This window comes from Gavialis gangeticus, unplaced genomic scaffold (assembly GCF_001723915.1).
Source record: "Gavialis gangeticus isolate Ggan-Ray unplaced genomic scaffold, GavGan_comp1, whole genome shotgun sequence".
Classification (NCBI taxonomy): Eukaryota; Metazoa; Chordata; order Crocodylia; family Gavialidae; genus Gavialis; species Gavialis gangeticus.
This window is the reverse complement of record NW_017729022.1, coordinates 22,923,784-22,947,475: the sequence shown is the minus strand read 5'-3', so window position 1 is coordinate 22,947,475 and position 23,692 is coordinate 22,923,784. Positions and strand designations below refer to the sequence as shown.

Below are 23,692 nucleotides of genomic sequence, written 5' to 3'. Positions count from 1 at the left end.
AGAGGCAGTTGCCTCTCCCACCTCCCTGCCCTGCTGCAGCCCCAGCACCTGGAAAGCTTCCCCCAGTGCCAGGAGGCACCTCCCCCCCTCACACACCCATCCCCTCTACACCCCTGCCACAAACACACACACATGTTCACGCATCCACCCCCCTCAGCCCGCTGGACAGTCCCAAAGCCCTGGCCCTCCAAACCCCACTCCCCATAGACTCACCTGCATCCAGCTGCCAGAGCTGCTCCCACTACCCTGCCTGGCTACCCGCCGGCCATGAGCGTCTGCCTGAGCATACACGTGGCGCCCCCTGCCTCCAGTCACCTTCGCTGCACTCCCCCTAGCACCAAGGAGTTTCTTGCTAAGGCAAGCTGGGAAGTGACGGGGAAAACCTTGAAGCTGGGCAGAGCAAAATCCTGGACATTTGTTCATATTCAAACTGCCCAGACGGAGATCAGAGGACCCAAAAAGAGGACAGGTCTAGGAAAACCTGGATGTATGGGAACCCTAGATTCTTATCCTGTTACCTGGACTGGCTTTTATAACCCTCGTGTCCCTCAGTGCATTAATTGCTTTGTTTATCCCTTTTGATATCTTCAACCCACCTTTGCATCTCTCAGCAGTGCCTCCTCTCCGTATCCTTTCTTCCTCCTTTCCCTATCCCTTGTTTTTATATTAGTTTACTCCTTTCTACCTAGAAACCTGGCTCTCTCTAGGCCCATTCATGGCATCTGAGAAGGCTGCAGCCTATGTAAATGTATGCCTTTCTGAACACGTTAGTCTTTAAAGATGCTGTTCTGCCTTGATTTCTGCCTGACTTCAGACTAACATGGCAAACAACCTCTCTCAGAACTTAAGAGTGTACTAATACAGGAAACTAAATCACTATTCATTTTCTGAAGTCTCAGTAATCTGCTTTTCTAAGAGCATCCAAAATACCACCACCAAAATAGTTTCCATGATCACTCACTGCTTTCACAGTATCACTCCCTCTTCATGAACCAATTTCCTACTGCACTGTTTACCAAGTTCAAACTTCTGCATCTACTGCATTTGTGCTAGGCCCTTGAAATAACCTATAAAATAACACACAGGACAATGCCAGAATTAGTACAAAGATAATGCTTGCAAGCCAAATTAAACATTTTATTTTCCAAAGCAAAATAAAAAGCATGTAATTCATAGGTAGAACACAGCAAAACTGTAATAAATCCAGAACAAACTTTACACAATTAAAAAAAAATCAAAAACCTTACACAGGATTATAAAGTTTACCCTAGACCACTTAAGGGACTAATCTCTGAAATATTAGCTATTATGTTTGAGAACTCATGAACAAAGAATGAGGTCACAAAGGCCTGGAGAAAACATGAACTTAGCTTAAAGAAAGAAGGAAAAAGAAACGATGAAAGTAATTTTTGACCACTCAGCCCAACTTCAATACCATGCAAAATTCTGTTTAATATTATTATTGTTTTAATCATTGCTATAAGCATCTATCAAAAACAAATCATGTTAAACCAAACCACTTCCATGTTTCAAAAGAGTAAATGGCTTCATGGATGGATGGGTGACGGAGGGAAGCAACAAACAGATTACTGTAAGGCTTTTTGGCAAAGTCCCATATTATATTTTCAGAAGCTAAACAGAAAAGTATGTTCCAGATAAAATTACTATTTGGTGAGTACACATCTGGTTGAAAAGCCACATTAAAAGGATTGTTATCAATACTTCAAGTCCAACATAGGACACACTAGTGCAGAAGTGTAATGATTGGTCCAATATTATTCAACTTTTTCATCAATGACTTGGAAAAAATGGAATATATGGTATATTTATAAAATATGGGGATGTTGCCCAGATGAGAGATTTACAAAGCAAAGGACAGAAACAGAATTCAAGTTTGTCTTGGATACTTAGCTGAAGTCAGTACGGTGAAAGTCAATAAAGGTAAGTACAAAGCGCTATACTTTGGAAGGTAAAAAAACCAAATGTGCAAATAAAAAAGTGGCAAGGCAGCAGTACTGCAGAAAATAATCTGCAGGTTATGTATAAAATATCAATTGAAGAAGCTGATGTGACAGTAGCCTAATCCCATTTTGCAACAGTATCACCTATTACAAGAACATCATATGTAAAGTGAGGGAGAAAATTATTCTGCTTAACTAGATACTGGTAATGCCTCAGCTGGAGTTTTTTGGTCCACTTTGGATACCACACTTCAAAAAAGATGTAGACAAATTGGATGGAGTCCAGAGAAAACAGACAAACATGGCTACAGACTTACAGAGAAAGTTAAAAGAATTAGGTTTGTTTAGTCTAGAGAAGAGATGAGGGAGGAAGAAGCCAATAAATCTTCAAAAAGGTTGCTGTGAAAAGGGAGATGGATCAACTGTTCTCTATGTGCAGGGGAAAGGGCAAGAAACAACTGGCCTCATTTTGCAGCAAGTGAAATTCAGTCTTCGTATTAGGAAAAGCTTTTGACTATAAGGATAGTTAAGATCTGGAACAGATTACCTAGGGCAGGGGTTTTCAACCTTTTTTGGATCAGTGTACCCCCAGCGGCTGGACATGGAGCATTGTACCCCTGAAAGCTGGATGCTGGGGAGAGGGGCGGAAGAGGGGCATGTGGCTGGATGCAGCGCAGGAGTGGGGGTGGCGTGTGGCCAAATGCAGAGTGGCAGCAAACGCCGTGTGCAAGTTTCCTCCACCCCCTGCATCCAGCCAGGTGGGTGGCGCCTGCACAGTAGTGCAGGATGGTGCATGGCAACACTCCATCCCCGCCCCATGCGTAGTCCCTAGGGCCTTCTCAAGTATCCCTGTGACACCTCCCGACCTAGACAGTTTGTGGAATCATCATTATTGGAAACTTATATGAACAAATTAAACCACTGGTTCTCAAAAAGGGTGCCAGGGATGCTGTTAGCTCCTTCTGAAGGTGCCATGGGGTGTGAGAAGATAAGCACTGGCTCCTTCTCCCCATGCAAGGAGGTAACTAGGCTCGTCTCTGACTGGTTCCAGTGTAAGGAGGTAATCTTGTGGTTGTCTTTACCCCAAACCCTCTCCCAAAGGGTCTAAACTACAGAAATCAAACAGCAAAGCTGCTAACAATTTGTATCTTGGAATTATATGTACAGTGAAAGACAAGAAGCCAGAAGAGTCTAATGCTCTATTCCAGAATAAACTCCTAACCCACAGTGTAATCACAAGCAAATCACTTAACCTGTTTCTGTCTCTGAGTAAAAGCAGAAACACATAAAAATTATTTAACACATGGCAGAGAGATTTACTTGGGAAACAAAGATTTTAAAAATGTATTATTATAGTAGTGAATCTCTTGCTACTGCTACTAATGTATATATAACATATTAATATACCATTGGGATTTTAATCCCATAAAATTAGAGAAATGTAGAAGTTGTGGCTCCCACAGTAAACACACTTAGTATGTGTGCAAAGGAATTAGAAAAAGCATATCAACACTAAACTTTGTCTCACTGCTGTCAGATGAAAAGGGATCCTCCACATAGGGAGGGGAGGGGGGGTTAAAGTGCTTTAATTTAGGCACCGTAACGTTGTATCTTTACTTGACTCACCTTAACTTACCCATGTCCCCAAACACATACACCCAGTTACATGCAAAATATGTCTTCTCTTTTCTTATCTCTTCCCTTTGCCCAGTTCATACCATGGCTCTTGTCAATACCAGCAGGATAAAACTAATAAAAGCCCTGTCACTTCCACCTGCAGGAACAAGAGGAGTCATCTGTGGAAATGTTTACACTATCTCCAACCTTGCTGGGTTCTACAAAAACACGACCTGCCCACTAGTGCTCACTCTGTGCCAAATTCTGAAAAAAAATGCAACATAGCTCCTCTTTGGCATGTGCTTAGTGACGCTCTCCAGCTCGTTTCTGGGTGTGTATACTGGCATGTGCCCAGTGCTGCTCTAACATCAGCTTGTTTACATTTTTTGACATTTGGCACACATACAAGAGGAGCGTGTTTTCACTCTATAAAATAGGCAGGGACAACACACGTCCTGTATAAATGTGACCTCCAGATAGGCAAATTTCACTCTCCCTGCATAGCTGCTGGGGGGGAAAAAATGGTGAAACTGCCTAGACTTTCCTAACCATCAACATTACACCAATGCTCCAATCCTACTACAGCATGGAAAATACTGAAATTTACGTCCTACAATGGAAAAATCTTCAATGTAATTTACAACTCTCATACCTACAACAACTTTATAATCCCACACTAGACTCCCCTTGATTTTATCCTGGAGGAGCAACATAGATTGCATGCTTCACTCTGGCACTGGCTGAAGGGGAATTCTCAAAATGCATAAGAAATGCTCACCCAGACTGAATACATGAGATGGGTGGTTTTTTTAACATGCCTGCACACATCATTTCAAGAAATTTCTAAAAATTTTTGCATTAAAATTTCCCCTTTAAACTGAAAGGCGAAATTAAAATTTCAGTGCGACATCTAAGTGAAATTGATGGCATTTAGCTGTCAATTTCCATCAATTCTAGTCTTATTTCTTGGCTCTAGTTATTACCTGTAGAATGCATATTTAGCATTTTCCCTGCTTGGCAAAACAGTAAACTGAGATCCCCCAAAGAGGTTACTCTTACATTTACTAGATGAAATGACACTTTCCAACAATACTACACATTAGCATCATAAATCCGTCTGGCTAAACTGCTACAAAGTTTACAAAGAAATCAGTAATACAGAAGTTCTGGCAGCATGGAAAGGGGATATGCATTTGGGTAACTGCACAGTAGCAATGTCTCAGACCTCATCTTTACTACAGTCAAAAGCTGAACTTACGGGCAAGTTCATTTACCACCATCAAGTATAAACAATGATGAACTGTGTTATTTATCATATTACAAAACTGTGTTATACTAGGAGGTAAGTGTCCATAGGCAGGGAAACCATATTGACACCCTGCTAGTTTAAGTAGTTCTTGTATATTCACAAATACTAAGCTTTCAGTTTTTCATGTCTTGAATAAAGAAGCTTTTTACAATTTAATTGTAATTAATTGTACAATTCCTTTTAACAATTCCAAGATTTCTTATGGCATTCAAGCATTCCTGTTATTAATCAACAAAAACAAAGCTGAAGTCAATAGGCACATTAAAAAGGAAAATTACTACATCATAAATGTAGCTACCCCATGATTCCTACATCCTATTTTCATCCTTTCTTGGCTCCGGTTATTACCTTCTTACAATGGAAAAATCTTTCATCCTTAACATGAGGGTACCAACATGTTCAGATACAGAAGAGGACTCTCTCTAAAATCCATCAGTAAGTATCTTGTGTGTGAAGAATATCAATGCTGAGCTATAATAGACACTCTTCCCTCATCTCCTACACAGTTACATAATCCAGTGAAGGAGGATATTAATTTTTCATTAATTAAAATAAAGAGATGCATTCATTGTTACTCCTTTAACAAAGGACGCCTAAAAAAGTATATACATTTTTAACATCCTTTTTCAATCTTAGGGTTTCTGTACCCAGCATTATCCTTGAATAATTCCCTATGTGGACACAGGGTAGGACAGATTAAAAAATAACTCCAAGTTAAGAGTGAAGGACAGGAATGCAGTGACCAGATCCACTTTAACTGTTTCATATGACTAGATTATCAAACAGCAACTGGAAGCTAAACTGCAGTAATTTAGCATTGTTACATTCAGTGGTATGTGCCATTCAAGCTGCCACTGCTGGCAGACAAAACTCAGTTGACAGACAATAAATTCCTCCTCCTTCCCCACCCTATTTAAATCGTATATTATATATAATTATTTCATCTGTCCACATCTTAAACCAGGAAAAGGCACTCATTCTGGAATAAACACTTTTCTTCTAGAATAAGTGTCCACAGATGGAGTTATTCAGGGACAGCTACTGCAGTTTCTCTCTTATTCCACAATAACTTTGAAGTGTCAACAAACCCTTATATAGACTATGAATTTGCAGAACCCCTTGTCTTCACTACAGCATTAGCTTTACCTCTAGCTCAAGTGTTGGCCTAACCTAATCCCTATGCATACACAAAAATATCCATCTTAAATGCAGTGGCCAGTCATTTGGCTGGTCACTGAATTTGAGTTCTGTCAAAGTCAGTGCTGTCAAAACTTGAGCCATTCATGCAGTGGCAACACAGGCACTATGCACTGTGTATATGTTAAAATGTTGTTCTGGAGTGTAATCACTCTCAGGCTTCACCTAAAACAGATTTCTAATCTAAAAGAAGCAATGATTCTCTCTCCCCCTTTTTCTTCCTCTTCTTTTTCTGTAACCAATATTTTTGTGGTACAAATAAATACTTTTCTTGGGTTATTTAGTAAGTGACTATCCATTCACTATATTTAATTCTCTGAATAGACTGGAATAATACTATTTTTCTAAAATGAGAAGTCTCTAAAATAGCACAGCATTCTAAAAGCTAGGAACAAATGCCTGATTAGGATTAAAAGCCACACAATAATTATGCCTGGAATCAAATCTCAAAGGGCACAACTACCAACAAAACTTGGCAGTGAAGCAACCCAGGCACCATGACAAAACTATGGCATGCATCAGTGAAAAATAACATTAGAAATCATCCGTAAAATGAGGCTGCAAGCCATGGAAACAAGTCAGCAAAGATGCAAATAAAAACAAGAAACACTTTTACCATTAAACACTAAAAGCAAAGCAATTGGCCTTAAGGCACACTGCAGTTGGATTATAGCTACCATTTATGGATTGCATGCCATAAACAGAGCATCATATCAGTAAAGCAAACCATCTGCATAGTGTAGATTGCATTCTGGTATCTTTCAAAACAGTGTACTTTTAGAGCCACCTTGATCATGAAGAGAAGGGAAGTTTAAGTGAGAAAGAACTGGCACAGCTTGGCACGTGTGACACATTGTTTAAACAGTTCTCAAGTATGGGCACAGGTCGCTCAGGTTTTAAAAATACAGACACATCTAAGCTTAATTTGACTGAGGTGCTATTTACAATACACGATAATTCTTCCTCTAAAGTTGTGCTGCCATCTTTAGACTGACACTTACAAAGAATAAATGTTGACTAGAACCTAAACTTAAAACTAAAAAGCCAGAATTCATCATTTCACCTCTTAACAATCTGCTATATGTATTATTTGCCCTTTGCAAAACTGCATTAGCACACTATTGATCTGATATCATCTATTACCTATAACATATAAACACAAGAGTTTTTTTTAAATATAATCTATAACTATAGCAAAGCACTGAACTCATCTTGAGGCCTCAAGCATACATCGAGGTTTCATAGAAGCAGGATGTTGGCTGCCCTGGTTTCCCTGCTTTACCTGTGGCAGGTTAGGGTTTTTGGTCTGCATTGTCAGGGCAGTCTTATGCAGAGTTTTAATTATGGTTGTATGGGATGGTTTGGTTAGGGCTGGTCCTGCCTCAGGAGGTAACTGACCTCTGGAGGTCCCTTCCAGCCCTACTTCTTTCTGATTCTGTGGTTCTCCATGATTCATCCCATCTGTTTTGTTTTGGTTTTTTTGAGCTTGCTGCCACCTTTTTCTTTGAGGAGTTGCTAAAGTAATTTATGCAGAATTTATTAGCCTGAAGTCACTGCTTCACTTTTTAGAGAACCTGAATTCAAAACCTGAACCTAAGCCAAACCCAACTTCAAAATAAATTTCCTCCCACAAGTTCTGCGATGCTGTAAAACATCTCAAACCACCAATGGTTTCAGAACTACCTCATGGACGGACGGAAGAAGAATGAAAGCTGGCTGGAGGCTCCAGTCTTGAGGGCAGCTGTAACAGCTCAGAGTCAGGGAGGGAGAAGGCAGGATATGTGTTGTTATCTGTGTTATTAGTAAGCAGCTCAGCCTAGTACCATGCTCCTTCCTAACAAGCCATGGGGGACCCCCATCCGAGAACTACAGCACAGTCCTGAAGACCCATCTCGAGTCGAAGCACTGTACCGAAATCATCAACCAAGCGAGTCCAGCCCCCAAGCAGGCATGGACACCTCACTCGACAAAGCTGGTGCTTGGGGTAGGTTTCCCCAACTTCTCTCCTCACCACCACCTGCTAAAAACTGCTGCGAGGCAGCCAAAACCCATCATGCCCCTCACAACCTGCTCACTAGCTCCTGCACTGAAGCTGGGCCACAACCTCCCTGCCTAGGGGCAGCTGACAGAGAAAAGCAGGGCTTGAATTATGGGGGAGTTTGGGGAGCCCATAAGAGACAAGAGCTGCCCTATGACATTTGAAAATCATAAAGGGGGGAGGGGAAGATCTAACTTCATTAGGGCATCGTGAGGGGCAGTCTCTTTTTTTTTTGTAGCCCCCCCTCCCCCCAAAGTGCAATACGACCCCTGGAGAGGGGCAGGGGCGGGGGCCGGCAGCGGGGTGTAGCAGGCCCCGAGGGTGCCGGCGGGCAGAGCTGAGGGACTAGCCGAGGCCCCCAGGGGCCCAGCTCCGCGGCCGGCCGGGGCCTGGCCAAGCGCACACCCCGGTACCCACCGGGCTCCCCCCGGCCCCTGACACGGAGTGGGGGGCGGGGCGGGGCGGGGGACAGATCCCCCCGGCCATACCTGCAGCAGCAGCGGCCGCCAACAAGAGGCCGATGCCGAAGCGCATAGGGAGGCTCCGGAGCCGCCAGCACCGCCGGGCCCGGTAGCGCAGGGCCCTGCCCGGCCGGCCCGGGAGGATGCCGGGAAATGCCTGGGCACAGTCGCCGCGGCCAAATATGAGCATGGAGCTGGGAGCTGAGCGGAGCCGCCCCCGCAGCTTCAGGGGGGGCGCCCGGCACAGGGCTTCGCGCAACCAGGGCGAAACGCCCCTGGGCAGGGCTCAGCGGCGCAGGGAGCAGCCGGCCCCGGCCCCGCACTCACCGGCAGGAGGCAGGGACACGCGCAGCCCGGCGGCCCCGCCCCGCGCTAGGGGCCTGGGCCGGGCCAGGTGCGAGCTGCCGGAGTGCGGAGCCGATGGGCGGGCTCGGGCTGGACGACCTGACCCCGTTGGCCCTTGCAGGCTGCCTGCTCTGGGATGCTAGGACAGGAGGAAAGGGAGGGTACGACAGCAGGCAGCTAGAGAATGGGCAACACCTGTACTTAAAAGCAGCACCCTCTACTAAGACACATTCACAATAAACTGGAAAAAAACAGAAGGAAAAAGGAACACTTCAGAGATTTTTTTTACTCCCTCTTTCCCAGCTGTAATGGCTTAGGCTCCCTGCCTGCAGCTTAGAAAATCTGCAATGGGTGGAGTAGGAAAGAGGAAAAAATATGTACATCGTTTACACCCTATAGTGCCAAGTGGTTTAAATAGGCCTAAACCAACTTGAATAAATTAATGATAGCAGCCCACCAAGATGGTTAGCTCCAGACTTGCATTTCTGACCAGAAGAGACAGACATTCACAAATTTTCTCTCAGTGGCAAAGGTGTGAGATCAAATTCTTTCATCACACATGGTAACAAAATAAAAGAATAGTAGTGAGGGAAGAAGGGTTCAGGATTGATGTTTCAAGTTGCATACAAAATAGACAAAATAGTAGTAAGATGCACAAAGACTTTAGCTTCTTGCTTCCCAATATTGGCAATGAGGGCAATAATTCCTGCTATGCACTTAAATAGATTGGTTAAATTCTTCTAAAAACAAACTTGCAAGTTGGTCACAAATCTGGAAAAAAAGAGGATTTAAAAGATGTTTCTAAAGAAATCTATGCTTACAATGAAGCTCCATTCATATTTTTTTGTTAAAAGGGGGGGGGGGAAGTGTTTAAACAAGTGTCTGATATAGCTATTGCTTTCTCCTGCCCCTAGCTGTGTACACATGTGCCTTCCACTATATCAGATGTAGAAATTAAAATTACTGCAGGAAGGAAATTATTAATACTTCAATAAAGACACTTGCAATATTTTAGTATGCCTGAAGGGAAGGCTACTATAATCTATACCCAAAAGGTATAAAAATAAAATGTCAAAATGATGTTCATGGGTCCAAACAAGTTATGTTAATCCCCAACGGTACCAGGACCAATCTCAGTGCAGCACCAGAACCCAGGGATTTAATAACTCTGCCTTCCCCCTCCCTTTTCACCCCATGACTGGTCTTAGTCACCAGAGAAGAGTAAAACCCCAGTGGGAGGGGAGGAGAGATGGTTCTCTCTCCATGGGTTCTGAAGCCATGGTGAAACAGAAGCTCCGGTCAGCAGTAGTCCCACATGCAAGAAGCCCCAGGGGCCCAGACGACTCACCTCTGCAGGCTGGATTCATCTCATGGTTCAGGTATTTGACACCTCGGCTTTAGTTTAAACACTGAGATAACGGAAATGAGTCAAAAAGACTGAACTGCCCAGCAACCCCCGCCCCAAGTTCCTCGGACTGGGGATCCCAGTTGAGGGAGCAGGCAGGGACTTTCTGGAGGGCACTGAAGCAACAGGGCAATGCCAACAGCCCATTCCCCCCCAGCTGGGCAGCCCTCAATCTGGGAAAGTGCAAGGAACACTGGCCTGGTTCTTTGCTCCCCTCCTGGACCAGACCCCAACATTCTTGAGAGAAACTCTCTGAACAAGGAAGATCTTCCAGGTTAGAAGGTCTCCCCAGCAAGAAACTGAATGAATGCTTTTACACTTCTCCTTTCTACTGAGGGCAATTGCCATTCTCCTGGTAGAAAGGTAACACAACACACCCGTATGTGGCCTCAGAGGTGAACTGGTCACTGTCTACAAATACCTGCACAGAAAAATGATTTGATAGCAGACAACTCTTTAAGCTAGGGAAAACACAATCCAAAAGAAACTAAACTAATGCAAACTAGACACGAGATGCAAGTTTAACAATGAGAACAATCATTTAAATGATATCCCTTGGTAGAACATGGATTCATTTGACTGGTATCAAAGACTATTATCTAGTACAGGCCCTATAGCACTAATATACAACAAAAAAAAGAAGTGAGCTAGATTCATAGATCTGTGTTATAGAGGTCAAGCCAGCTTTAAAGAAAGCAGATTTAAAAACAATCAATCAATCAACACCCCCCACCCCCACCAGGTACTAATTGGAACACCCTTACTATCTACACTGTTGGATACTCTACAATTTAGTGGCCTACCAAATTTGATTTAATACATTTTTTTATGTAACTGAAGACTAGCACTATGATCTAGTCTCAAGTGCTTCATAAACTTAGTTTGTTAAACCATTAGGTGGCCATAAAAAAGCTTTTCTTCTGGGGTCAGGGAAGAAGGAAGCATTCAAACCAAAACAGACTTTTGAGATCTAAAAGTTCAGACATATATAAAAACCCCTAATAAACCTTTAATTAGTTTAGGTTTGTTTTGTTTGTTTTGTAGTTTCTCTTACAGGACAGGTGACAAATTACATCAAACATCTGATCTCTCTCAGAATGTCCAGATATTACACACATTCCCATCTGTCTTGCAGTGAGGGATTAGTCAACTTAACAGTTTTAGGTAAAAGAAGCTGCATAATAGTACATATTACAATAATAAAATGTACAGTGTTTACAAGAAATATAATTTTAGAAGAAAGATTCATCTGCATCAAAAGACAACCTTTTAAAATGCCACAACTACTTTTACATTCACTCTTGTAACAGGTCACAAGATGGGGTCACTAAATAGCAGGTCAACAAATCACTACGAAGCACATCAATTACAGCAAAATCAGTTTATATACATATATAATACATATACATGTATATTATACATATATGTATATAGTAAAATTCATGAAAATCTACCAGACCTAGCACAATCTACTCACCCATCAAAAATATGTACTTGTCCTTGGTGAGTAGAATTTTGCATGGCTGATTATATATATTATATATACTCATTCATTAGCATCTGAGACAAAACTGAGAATTTTAAAATTTTTCAGGTAACAAACCCTCTGATAATAAACATGGTGCCCACAAAAGCACAAAGGTAAGGCACAGTAGGATTTTCTGTTGCGGAATAGTGTGCATCATGTTTACTTAACCGTAAGAAAAACGTGCATATTTGTGCAAGTCCATGCTACAAATCCATCATATCTACAAAAAAATTAGTGAGTTTCTAATAAATTTATCTGAACTGGTGCAACTCCCAGTCTCTCCACCTATGCAGTATTCAGCTGGATAATTAAATAAAATTATCTCATTTAAATAGGGGATTCATGTACCCAATAGACTTAGATTTGCAACTAAACTTAGTAACTACAAAATTGTAGCTGATAAGTACATAAATGATAATAGATAAATTTATAATACTGAAACACAAGAGTTATCATCGCTTGTATGCTTAGCTATATATCTAGCTTTTATTAACCAAAATTGTTGTAAAAATGTGTGCCCTTTTTAATTTTAACAATTGACTGGTTAATTAAAAATTTAAATTATATTGGGAAAGTTACTTAATCCCAATGGTACTTTGTCACAGTCCTGGTATTTATAATAAATACAGCTTTTCACAAAACATTTTTCCAGTATCTGCCAATTGCTTCTTTATTGCTCATGTAAATTTGAATTCATTACAACTGGTATCAGACTTTCACACAAAATCATAGTCAAATATTTTAATATAAAACCTATAAAAGATATTTAACTTGTATCTAATACTTTAAAGGTTTGGCTGTTTGACCTTTATGGGATAGTACAACCAAACACATATAAAACATTAGGTTATGAATAAAATAGGAAGCTTATTCACTGCTTTAAATGCAGACATCCTCACAGAACAAGACCACTTTTGCCACCACCAGCATTTACATTTATGTACAAAAACCAGTACATCTGCATTCAATTTCTTTTTCCGCTCACACTTATATGCAACCACTGAAGCCAAATTAAATTTTCCCATACCCCAACTGCAGCAAATGAATGTTTTACAGCAACAGAAACTAAGATTAGACTGAAAAATTAACAATTTTGTTTTTTTGTTTTTAAGTATTTGTCATCAGGAACTGTAGGTGGTTTGTTACAAAATACCCACAAGATCATTTCACAGGAAACTATGGAAACACAGGAAGTCTTCTCTTCTCCATGCTTTTGGATTCTATCAAAACACTTCTTGGTGCAAAAATACAGTCACCATATCTGAAAATATTTAATAAATTCAGTGTTCCTCATGCAAATTGTAAATGCACTGGTTTACTTCAATTCCAAAAACTTCCTGAAGCAACTGTTTTGTCAGCTCAGTATTACTGCCTCATTGCTAAGTCCCTTTGGAAACAAGATTTCTGGAACGCTCAGACTTTTATTTGATCAATGAAATTATTACATACAAAAAGCACTAAAAAAGGAAGACGGCAGCCAAACAGGAATTTTCCTGCTGCAAGTAACAGTCCTAAGAGTTGTAGAAAGTCTTCTCAGGAACTTCCCTGAGAGTTAGTTGTGCCTGTCCGAAGACGAAGATGTGACATAGAGTTCATGTGTTTGTTTGATGGCTTCAACGGAGCGTTGCAAGTAAGAGCCTGGGGAAAGCGATGATGATATCGATCTAGTCGTAGATACTTTACTGTTACCAGCTTTCCTGTAGTTAAATACACAATGCACAAACATTTCAATGCACTGATACAGTAAAAAAGTAATCGAAACATACTTCATTATAGCTTGGTATTTTAATTCAAATTTGACCAACAATGCTAGTTAAAATGAGCACTGTATTCTTCCCCAGTTCTTTATAAACAGCAAACCTCTTACCATCAAACCAAGAGCCATGTAATGCCTTAAAAGCTTTTCCAGCATATTCTGGAGATAGACACTTGACATATACACAACCCTGTGGTGAAAAAAATAGGGTTAGTTTGAGTCCAAGGCGGCAAAACAAATATTGAAAGAAACTACTGGAAAAGCATTTACCTCGCGTGAATTTTTGTCTACAGCAATATGAACAATTCCATCATTATCACTGCATTTTTCCAGGATTGCTTCTTGAATTGCTAAATGCCAGTGATCCCCTATTTCCCTAAATAGAGCAATTAAAGGAAGACTTCATTAAAATACAACTTTTAAATCTGTATACCACTTTCTTAATGAGAAAGGAACGCTTAAAAAAAAGAACAATGTTAGAACCTTTGGATGTCCCCTTTAATTTATTGATTTAACTCAGTTTTATAATTTGTTTTCTCGTATGTGGTTCCCTTGAAAATGTATGCATCAGGAAATTGTTAGAAATCAAATCTTCCTTACTAGCTGCAGTACAGAAGGATACTCAAAGTGTTATTTTTCTAAATTTAAAAGAAATATTTAACAAGTGAAGTCCTAATCTACTATCTCTAAAACCTGATCAGGAATTTGATGTTGAGGGATGTACATCAGTACTTAATACACTAGGATGACTTTCATTTCAGTTAATCATAAAAAAATGCAACCTTTAAAAAAAAAAAAGCTTCAAAAGGATATACTTTTTCCTGTAGAAGGTAGAATCTGTACCATCAAAAAGGCAAACCTGAGGAATCTAAACCACTACTTGAAAATAGTTCCTTAGAAGACTATTAAGTTTTTCTTGGCAATCAGGTGGGCCTAAACAAGTTTTACATATATGTTTTAGCCCCAGATGGTTTTAAATGCACCAAATTATGCACCCTGGGTTTGCAATCAGATGACTCCAGTATATCTGCTTGTTCTTAGCTTTGTCAAACAGCAGTTACAAAAATGAGTATACTGGTCATGTTCCTTGTGGCCAACAAACACTGGTTACCTTCGTATCAGTTAAGTGCACAGCATCCTTCAGCCCAATTGTCTGCTGTGTACTCCATTTATGTGCATAATAATTGGCAACTGAACTGAAGGGAAAGCAGCTGCTTTTGAAAAAGAGCTGCTATTGGAAACCTTGAAAATGACATAATTTGTTTGTTTCCAGGCAGCTATCTCCTGTCATTTTCAAGGCTTCTAAGAGCAGTCCTAATACTATTACTAGAAGCCATGAAAATGATAGAAGCTAGTCTGTTTGCAGCTACTAATACCAAAACATGGCTATTGATACCAAAACGGATACCATAAACATTGATTAATTAAGTACAGATAAGTACATAGCCTTGTTTCAGTTCCAAGCCTATACACTTAAATGGAATGCACTGCACCTTTTGAAATCTTTGGTAGTTTTTTGTGTTGTTGCTGTTTTTAAACAAACTCAAATATATTTTTCCATCCACTGAGGCTTTCTAGAGTGGCATTTAATCAAATTAGATTAAAAAGTGGTAGTAAGCAATAGAACAGAACTGATTTTCTTCAATACCACTATGAGAAAGTGTATCTAACCATGAACAAGTAGACGTAGCACAGGGCTTTGTTTTAATTTTAAATAATTCGTTTAGCTTGGGATTTGTTTTAGGGATTCTTTTTTTCTTTCCTTAATGCTGTACTCAATCAAGCACCAAGAACATAAGACCATATATCTACTGGAAAGGAGAGCCAATTGGAAGGGAAGTTAAAATATTGTATGTGTTTTGCTTTATTACAGGAGTGGGGAAGAGAGAAAAGGCTAAGATTAATGTTATTGCATATTTCAGAAGTATCGTTGGGCACCAGTGTGAACTGAATACACCAAAACCATGCAAAGCAAGTGTCCTCTATTAGGTACTGGTTAAGCCTCAGGTAGATTGCTGTGTGCAGTTCTGGGTGCTACATTTTAAGAAAGACAAAGTAAAACTGGAGAGGATCCAGGGATGAGTGACAAAGATAAAGGGGCTGGAATGCAAGCCATATGAAGAAAGATCAAGAGAAACAGGAAATTTAGTTTGGAGAAGTCATCCATGCTATCTTCCAATCCTCTGATTCTATAGAGGAGTCATTACAAACTTTACTTTTGGCTGGTTTTCACTTGCAACAAAACAAGTATGCAATATTTCTTGTTTAATGACTTTAAATCTAATTTGTGCAAGTTTCATTATAGCCCAACATCTATCATACACAGGCTATGTGACAGTAGACAGAACGATTTGTGATCAGTTCAGTAAAGCACACCTGCTGCTGCCCATGATCATCTTTTGTGCATTCACAATATTGTTTATCTGATGGCAGCAGTGGGGTTTGGCATCTTCAAAAGGGATTTTAAAGAGAGGCAGAACACTTCAGCAAGCACTGAAACTATTGTTTGAAATATAAACAAAATATATTTACTTACATGACTGGGTCAAACATATTGCGAATCTTTAAACATGGCGTCAAACTGTTTGGTGGTGAATTTCTTCTATCTAAATGAAATGCTACAAAGAAGTAATAGCAAAGTGGTGAATATAATACAGTACAGCAAAATTTACAAGTACCTCAAGCTTTGTGTGTTATTATTCCCTTTTGCTATTTTGTTTTATTAACACAAACCTTTCCTTCCACATACAAAAGAAAAATAAGTTTCAATTAGTTACAAGCTTCCTATACAGACTTAAAACAGAGCATACTAACTCCAATACTTCTATATCCCAGATTCATAATTTTCATGTGTAAGAGTTAGTGTTTTTGATACTTAGGCCAACAAGCAAATAAAAAAAACAGATTCTACATTGCCAAAATGTGAATGCTTAATTAAGACAGAAGATACCTGCACCACCTACAGTACCAGTGAACACAGAAATGTAAGTTCTTGATAACTTGTCTAAGTGCACTGGGTATGAATATATAAAACTGGCCAGGCCACACCTGGAGTACTGTGTCCAGTTTTGGGCCCCCCACCACAAAAAGGATGTAGACAAACCGACGAGAATCCAGCAGAGGACAACAAAAATGGTGACAGGGCTGGGCCACATGACTTCTAGAGGAGAGGCTGAGGGAACTGGGCTTATTTAGTCTGGAGAAGACAGAGGGGAGATTTAATAGCAGCCTTCAATTACCTGAGGAGTGGTTACAAAGAGGATGGAAGTAAACTGTTCTCAGGGGTGGCAGATGACAGAACAAGGAGCAATGGTCTCAAGTTGCAGCAAGGGAAGTTTAAATGACACATTAGGAAAAACTCTCACTAGGAGGGTAATAAAGCATTGGAACAGGTTACTCAGACAGGTTGTGGAATCTCCATCCTTGGAAGTTTTTAAGACCTGGCTAGACAAAGCCTTGGCTGGGGTGATCTAGTTGCAGATGGTCCTGCTTTGAGCAGGGGGTTGGCCTAGATGATCTCCTGAGGTCCCTTCCAACCATAATTTTCTATTATTCTGTTATTCTAGCTGTTCTATTTAAACAACAACTATCTGAAAAGTATATGGAGATGTAATTTTATGGTGAGCTTTTATTTATGCCACTTCATTACGTACTCAAATCTACTGAGAATCTGGAACAGACAGTTCCTGATACCGGAATACAAGATTTCACCTCCCATTAATACTTTTTGCAATAACTGAAGGCTCAAAACAGAGCCATTATTGCGCTACGCTCAATGGTTTGCTTAAAACCCTACAATAAAATTTTAACAAAAAGGAGATGGGGGGGTGAGAATACTGAAAAATAAAGGATAGGTTTACCTTTGGCACAGCTTAACTGTTCCACGTTAGAAACTATTAGAACTGTGATTCTAACTGTGTTCATACTAATGAACAGAAACACTTGCAGCAAATGTGTATGCTTGAAAATAGATACTAAGATGAACATTCATTGAATGCAACTGAATACAAGCAACACTAGTTTATAAATCAGTACAGCCCAATAAATTTTGTATTAAAATTAAAGATGTACTCGTTACTAAACTAGCAAATGAAAAGCAGTCTAAAAGCAAACCTGGCAGTCTAATATAGGACCTAACGTCAGACTTCCCCATATATCCAACTTGAGGCATTTCTCATGTAATCTAGCTAAACATCATCCCAGTCTGGATCACTAGATGATCTCCCGAGGTCCCTTCCAACTCTAATTTTCTATTACTGTATTATTCTATGCCTGGATCACTGCTAAGTCTCCAGCTTCTGACTTAAGATAATACCCTAAATTATTACAGTAAGCCAGGGTCGGGAAGCAGGGGGACACTAACACTTTACAAAGCTATGAAATTGCCCTTTACATTTTAACCAGCTCAGAGAGGTTGGTGTAGTGTCATCAGCCTCACCATATACCTAGAAATGAAAAAGGCAAGAGATAGAAGCGTTGCCAGCGGACTGAGGCAAGCGATTATTCCCCTCTATTCAGCACTGCCGAGGCCACATCTGAAGTCCTGTGTCCAGTTTTGGGCCCCCACTACAGAAAGTTCGTGGACAAATTGAAGAGACTCCAACAGCAGGCAAAAAAAATGGTTAGAAGGCTGGAGAACATGACTTACGAGAAGAGGGTGATTGAACTGGGCTTATTTAGTCTGGAGTAAAGCTGTAGCAAGCAGCCTTCATTCAGCAACTGACTGCAAGTTAAAGAGGTTGTGAATCACCTGGATATGAATGATCAGGGTTCTACTGTACCTAATTCAAGTTCTATGAAGCTAAGGGAAACTGCTGTAACTCTCTAATAAAAAACATACAGAAGCCTTCAAAGAGGTTACTTCACAGTGTGTATGCTGTCCTTCAACAGACTTTGTGCATTTATTCTTCCCTCCCTCCCTCCCTCCCTCGGGGTTCTTACTGTTTTGACTGGTTTACGAGATAGAACTGGGGCAGATGGGGTGCATATTCCTCCCCAGAGTGGTTCTCATCAGTGCCTCACAAGTATGGTCCCACTGACAAAGTTTATAATTTCACTTGGTAGGATACTTAGAGACAAAACTGTGATTTCTAACGGAGTTTGACTGTAATTAGCAAATGAATGCTAGATGGTTACTATCAATGCATACTTCCAAAAAGCCTTACAGCATATTTTGAAAGGGCATATAACAATGGAAAAGGGGAATCTAAAAAAAAAAAAAAAAAAAAAAGCAGTCAAAATCCTGTGTCAGGTGCTCTGCCAGGTATAATCAACATTCTAACAATGTCATTAAAATAATTCAAGCTATAAGCTACTACATAAGTGTTACAGGCTAATAAAAAATAAATGAAATAATATACAAACATAACTGGTTAGCACTATGGAAGAAAGAGACTTGGGAGTCGCCATTGATCACAAGATGGATATGGGCCTTCAATACGATGCTGCAGCTAGTAAAGCAAGCAAAATGCTGGCTTGCATCCATAGAAGCTTCTCAAGGAAATCCCAGGACATCATTCTCCTGTTGCACTTGACCTTGGTGAGGCTGCAGCTGGAGTACTGCATCCGGTTTTGGGCCCCACAACTCAAGAAGGATGTGGAGAAGCTTGAGGGAGTCCAGAGGGGAGCCACACACATGATCAGAGGTCAGGAAAACAGATCTTACAGCAACAGGCTGAGAGCCATGGGGTTCTTTAGCCTGGAAAAGTGCAGGCTCAGGGGTGATCTGATGGCCACCTATAAGTTTATCAGGGGTGACCACCAGTATCTGGAGGAATGTTTGTTCACCAGAGTGCCCCAAGGGATGACGAGGTTGAATGGTTATAAATTACTACAAGACTGTTTCAGGCTGGACATAAGGAAGATATCAGCTAGATATCAGAAGGCACTACTTCACGGTCAGGCCGGCTAGGATCTGGAACCAACTTCCAAGAGAGGTGGTGCTGGCTCCTGCCCTAGGGGTCTTTAAGAGGAGGCTAGATGAACACCTTGCTGGGATCATTTGACCCCAGTAATCTTTCCTGCCATGGCAGGGGACTGGACTAGATGATCTACTCAGGTCCCTTCCGACCCTAGAAACTATGATATCAGAGAAGACAAGCTTAAACTAATCAGGATTCTGATAGCCAAAGGAAATTAATCCATAAACTGGGATGGTGCACTGATATGGCTAAAATCAAACGTTAACAACGAAGTACCAAGCCAGAAGAACACACTAAAGATGGACTTCTGAAAAATTAGAGGACTCAAAGTAGAAATGATTGCCAATTGAGTTCTCATCCACAATGTTCACTTCCATCAATCCCAAAGTTTACTACAAAATAACTTGTGCCAGTCTCTTATATCACAAGACAATTCGGAGCTTTGGTCAGTCAAAGCCTGTATCATAAATCCTTTGCAAGAGAGAAGGGAATAAATTACAAAGAAACATGGATTAGTCAGTGTAGACAAATGTAGTTATTGGTTGTGTTCTTGTTCTGCTTCAAGTTTATTGTAGAACTTTATCTAAATTATGTCAGACACCAAATAATTTTGTTTTCAAAACAGACAAGCCTCCTTTAAGAGATGCAAGAATTAATCTTAATGGAAGAATTTAAAACAAGTTATATTTACAAAATTTAACTAAATTATTATACCTTGGCCTTGCCATACTTTGGATGGTATAACTAAAATTTTGTCACATGCTGCGGATGGCTGTATCCATCTCCAGACAGAGAAATCAGCACCACCTATTCTTCGCGTCTCTGTGCGAACTCTAGATTCATTTGTAGCAAGGAAGTCAACTGCTCTATCCCAAACCTTCTTCATTTTTTTCCTTAAACATAGAACAAGAAAAAAAAAAGCGTTTTTTGTATTATAAAAGCTGTGTAGCCAACAACCAGTACATAATATTTTAGGGGCTTTACCCCCCACCTCTTATTTTTAAAAAAATTCTAGCCCTGCAACAATTTACTGATTTTCTTGCTTGCGTGAAATATTCAGGAACTTAGCTCAGTGACCAAGATATTTATGTACATGTCCACTGAAATTAGCAGGAGACATATTTAAAACTAACACAAGAAAGTACTTTCTTAAACAGCCCAAGTTAACTTAATAGAACTCACTACCACAGGAAGTTGTAGATGCAGATAGTATCACCAAGTTAAAAAGGGGACTAGCCCAATTCATGAATGATAGATCCAATAATAGTTTTTAAAGAGAACAGTCAGAGGTGTTTCCTTTGGTATCTCTAAACCAATAATGGTGGATGCCAGGGAGGGTAATGAACCTGGGACAGATCACTAGATATATCCTGTTCATATGCTCTCCCTCTAAAACATCCACTGCTGTCACTGGGCTAGATGTACCATTGGTCCAACCCAGTATGACACTTATTTTCTTAAACAAGTCAAAAGACTATTCTGAACATACCTGTCTTGAGGTGGTATTAAGGAATCGCGTACATGTGGAATAGGCATATATGGCTGTAAGTCTTTATTTTCCTGACACGCTTCATTGTGACTTCTTAAAACATCTGAGAAAGTTGGAATAAGCAGTTAGCTGTGGTTAAAAGGAAGAGTGAATCTGCAGGCTGGCTGGCTTCACAAAAAAGCAAATAAGGAACAGTTCTGACTACAAAACAGAGCTGCCTCAAGTTCCTCTGCTAATTTTGGTAGTTTTCCCAATTGTTTTTGCCTTTTTTGTTGGTTTTTTGTTGTTTGTTTTTTTTTAAAAGTCTCTCATACCAACCACGTGGAAAACAGATCAGGGAAGCTGACTACCCAGGGGAAACAGCAAAATTGGACTACACATCAAAAGTGCTGTCAAATGCACAAAATAAACCTGATGTTCAGTTTCAAGTTTGCAGTTTTAATCAACTTGAGTGTTAATTTTAACTATAAGCAGAAATGTTTAGGCACACTTAAAATGTAGACAAGCAATGAATTCCCTCCCCATAAGATTAAATTTTAAAAACAAAAAGGGGGGGGGGAGCAGGAGGAGATATGGGCATATTCTCAATTTCAAATGATCACTGCAGTTAAAAGCCAAGTCATAAATTAAGACTTAAAAGTACAAAAAAGTATTGCTACAGAACATCTCACACACACAGACACACCGGATCACTATTGTATTATTGACTGCATTAGTAATATGCAATGTCCCTTAAAGTAAAACAACAATAAAATTAATCTGTGGGTACATGGAGACATCCCATTTTGGTAATAGTAGGTTAAAGTAATCCCAAACTTCACCAGTTGGTTAAAAGGCTTCACCCTCTTAATACAACTACTGAAAATGAAATTTAGCAGGAAGATAGTTAAGTTTTAGAAGAGGACATGTTGACCAGTTAAAATTTAATTAAAAAGGACCAATTGGGAATGGAGAACATTGTTCATTATTGTTTAATCCATTGAGTACCCTACTAATTTCCTTTTTAGTTTTTTCCTTTTTTTAAATTTTTTTTAAAAGAGTAGGTTGTTAAACTAACATACATCTGGCCACACAATACAATTACAACATACATTACTAGTGAATTAACTTTTCATTCCAAAAAGCTTGCTTAGATTTAAAGCGCGCTAGAAATGGTTCAGTCCCTTTGGGGATATGAATATATTATATGTATATATCCCCAAGGAAGAAAAGTTGTCACATTTAAGAGCAAACCACTCACCTGAATGTAACAGGCAGGTTTAAAGGTCAGGGTATTTTGAAAGCTTTTATACATATACTTTAAATGCATAATTAAAAAAAAAAAGGTTCATACCTATAATCTTTACCACCATATCATACATCTGCCTGGTCTCCTCTTCCTCTTTTGCCCAGCGATATTTCATGTAGTGCAAGACTCCCCAAACCATCCCCACACCTGCATTAAAAGATATATTTTTTAAATCACCTACTCTAAGATTACTTGGTTATTATAAAAATAAAATCTGAGCCACATACTCTTGTGAAACTGTTTACCTAGATGGCTTATTAGAATTCATATCAAGCTTTATTAATATCATCAGACTATGTAATCAACATTAAACATTAGCATTTTGCCAACAAAGCACAGAAGGTTTGAACAGAGAATAGGTTATTTATTAGCTTTACTAGACACATACTTATTATCATGAAAAGACCTTTCTTTAGTCTTGTATCATATATTGTCAGGATGACTTAAATAATTTTATTGCAAAAAGAAGTATAACACAGCTTTATGTTATAGAATTCAAAATGTAAATAAAAAGTTTCCTGATTTGAATGTGAAGGGGTACCAGCTCAACTGAGAGACTGTGGAACTTTAAGCAGCACAAAGTTTACAGGTTTATGACTATACTGCTTAGCTTTTAGCAAGTATTTGGGAGGAATTGGAATGCTTTTAAATGCTAAAGTTAAGAACTGATTAATTTGGGTTGCTTCTACTTGGTTATAGAGCGCCCTATCTTGTTGCAAAATATTACATGTAACCCTACATTTAAAAAAAAAATCATTCATCTTGACCAAGCTGTCTATCTCCTTAAACATGACAAATATCTCTGCTTAAGTTTCAGAGATTCTGGTTGTGCTGAAATGTTCAACTTGGAATTTAAACTCAGTTACCTCCCCACACAGGCCTTTTCCAAGCAAAAAGCTTGTTGAGCTTGTTGAGAATTACTTCTCATTACTCGTTGAGAATCCCATTTAACACTTCTGTACTGGAATGGGCAAATGAGAAATTATATGCCCCTATGCTCAAAGCAGCAACTGTGAAGTCTCTGTCCATCTTCAGAAACTGATAATCCAATTGATATCAATTTTTCAGGAATGGTCAAAGCAGCAGAGGGAAATGCAATTGTTGCTCTGTTTGCTCATCCCCTTCAGCTTCCACATGGGAAAGGCACTTCATTTATTATGTATTTAAAATTGAGAAACAGGGCTCATTCTAATTTGTTTGACACTACTACTCCCTGGCTCTTCTATAGTAGTTAATAACTTTAGATCTCAAAGCACTTTGCACAAGAGGTCCACATCACTGTCCCTGTGTGATGTATTTGGACACCAAGGCAAAGTTCCTAAAAAGAATGAATTCAACTTATTAAGTGTACCCCCGGGGGGGGGGGGGGGGGGGGGG

At 39.8% G+C, this 23,692-nt stretch overlaps 2 protein-coding genes across 2 annotated transcripts in view; both read right to left on the bottom strand.

Annotated features, from left to right (window-relative positions):
• MSRB3 (methionine sulfoxide reductase B3) overlaps nt 1–8,779 on the bottom strand; it is a 165,318-nt gene extending 156,539 nt beyond the window's left edge. The window contains exon 1 of the mRNA XM_019514672.1: nt 8,611–8,779. Coding sequence (XP_019370217.1) covers nt 8,611–8,773 — 163 coding nt within the window. The 5' untranslated portion in view covers nt 8,774–8,779. The remainder of the gene's footprint in view (nt 1–8,610) is intronic.
• A 2,539-nt stretch (nt 8,780–11,318) lies between these two features.
• LEMD3 (LEM domain containing 3) overlaps nt 11,319–23,692 on the bottom strand; it is a gene marked incomplete at its 5' end in the record, with an annotated part of 83,551 nt that continues 71,177 nt past the window's right edge. Inside the window, 7 exons of the mRNA XM_019515777.1 lie at nt 11,319–13,558; nt 13,729–13,807; nt 13,888–13,993; nt 16,154–16,235; nt 20,253–20,431; nt 21,028–21,130; nt 22,361–22,462. Of these exons, the coding sequence (XP_019371322.1) occupies nt 13,395–13,558; nt 13,729–13,807; nt 13,888–13,993; nt 16,154–16,235; nt 20,253–20,431; nt 21,028–21,130; nt 22,361–22,462 (815 nt within the window). The remainder of the gene's footprint in view (nt 13,559–13,728; nt 13,808–13,887; nt 13,994–16,153; nt 16,236–20,252; nt 20,432–21,027; nt 21,131–22,360; nt 22,463–23,692) is intronic.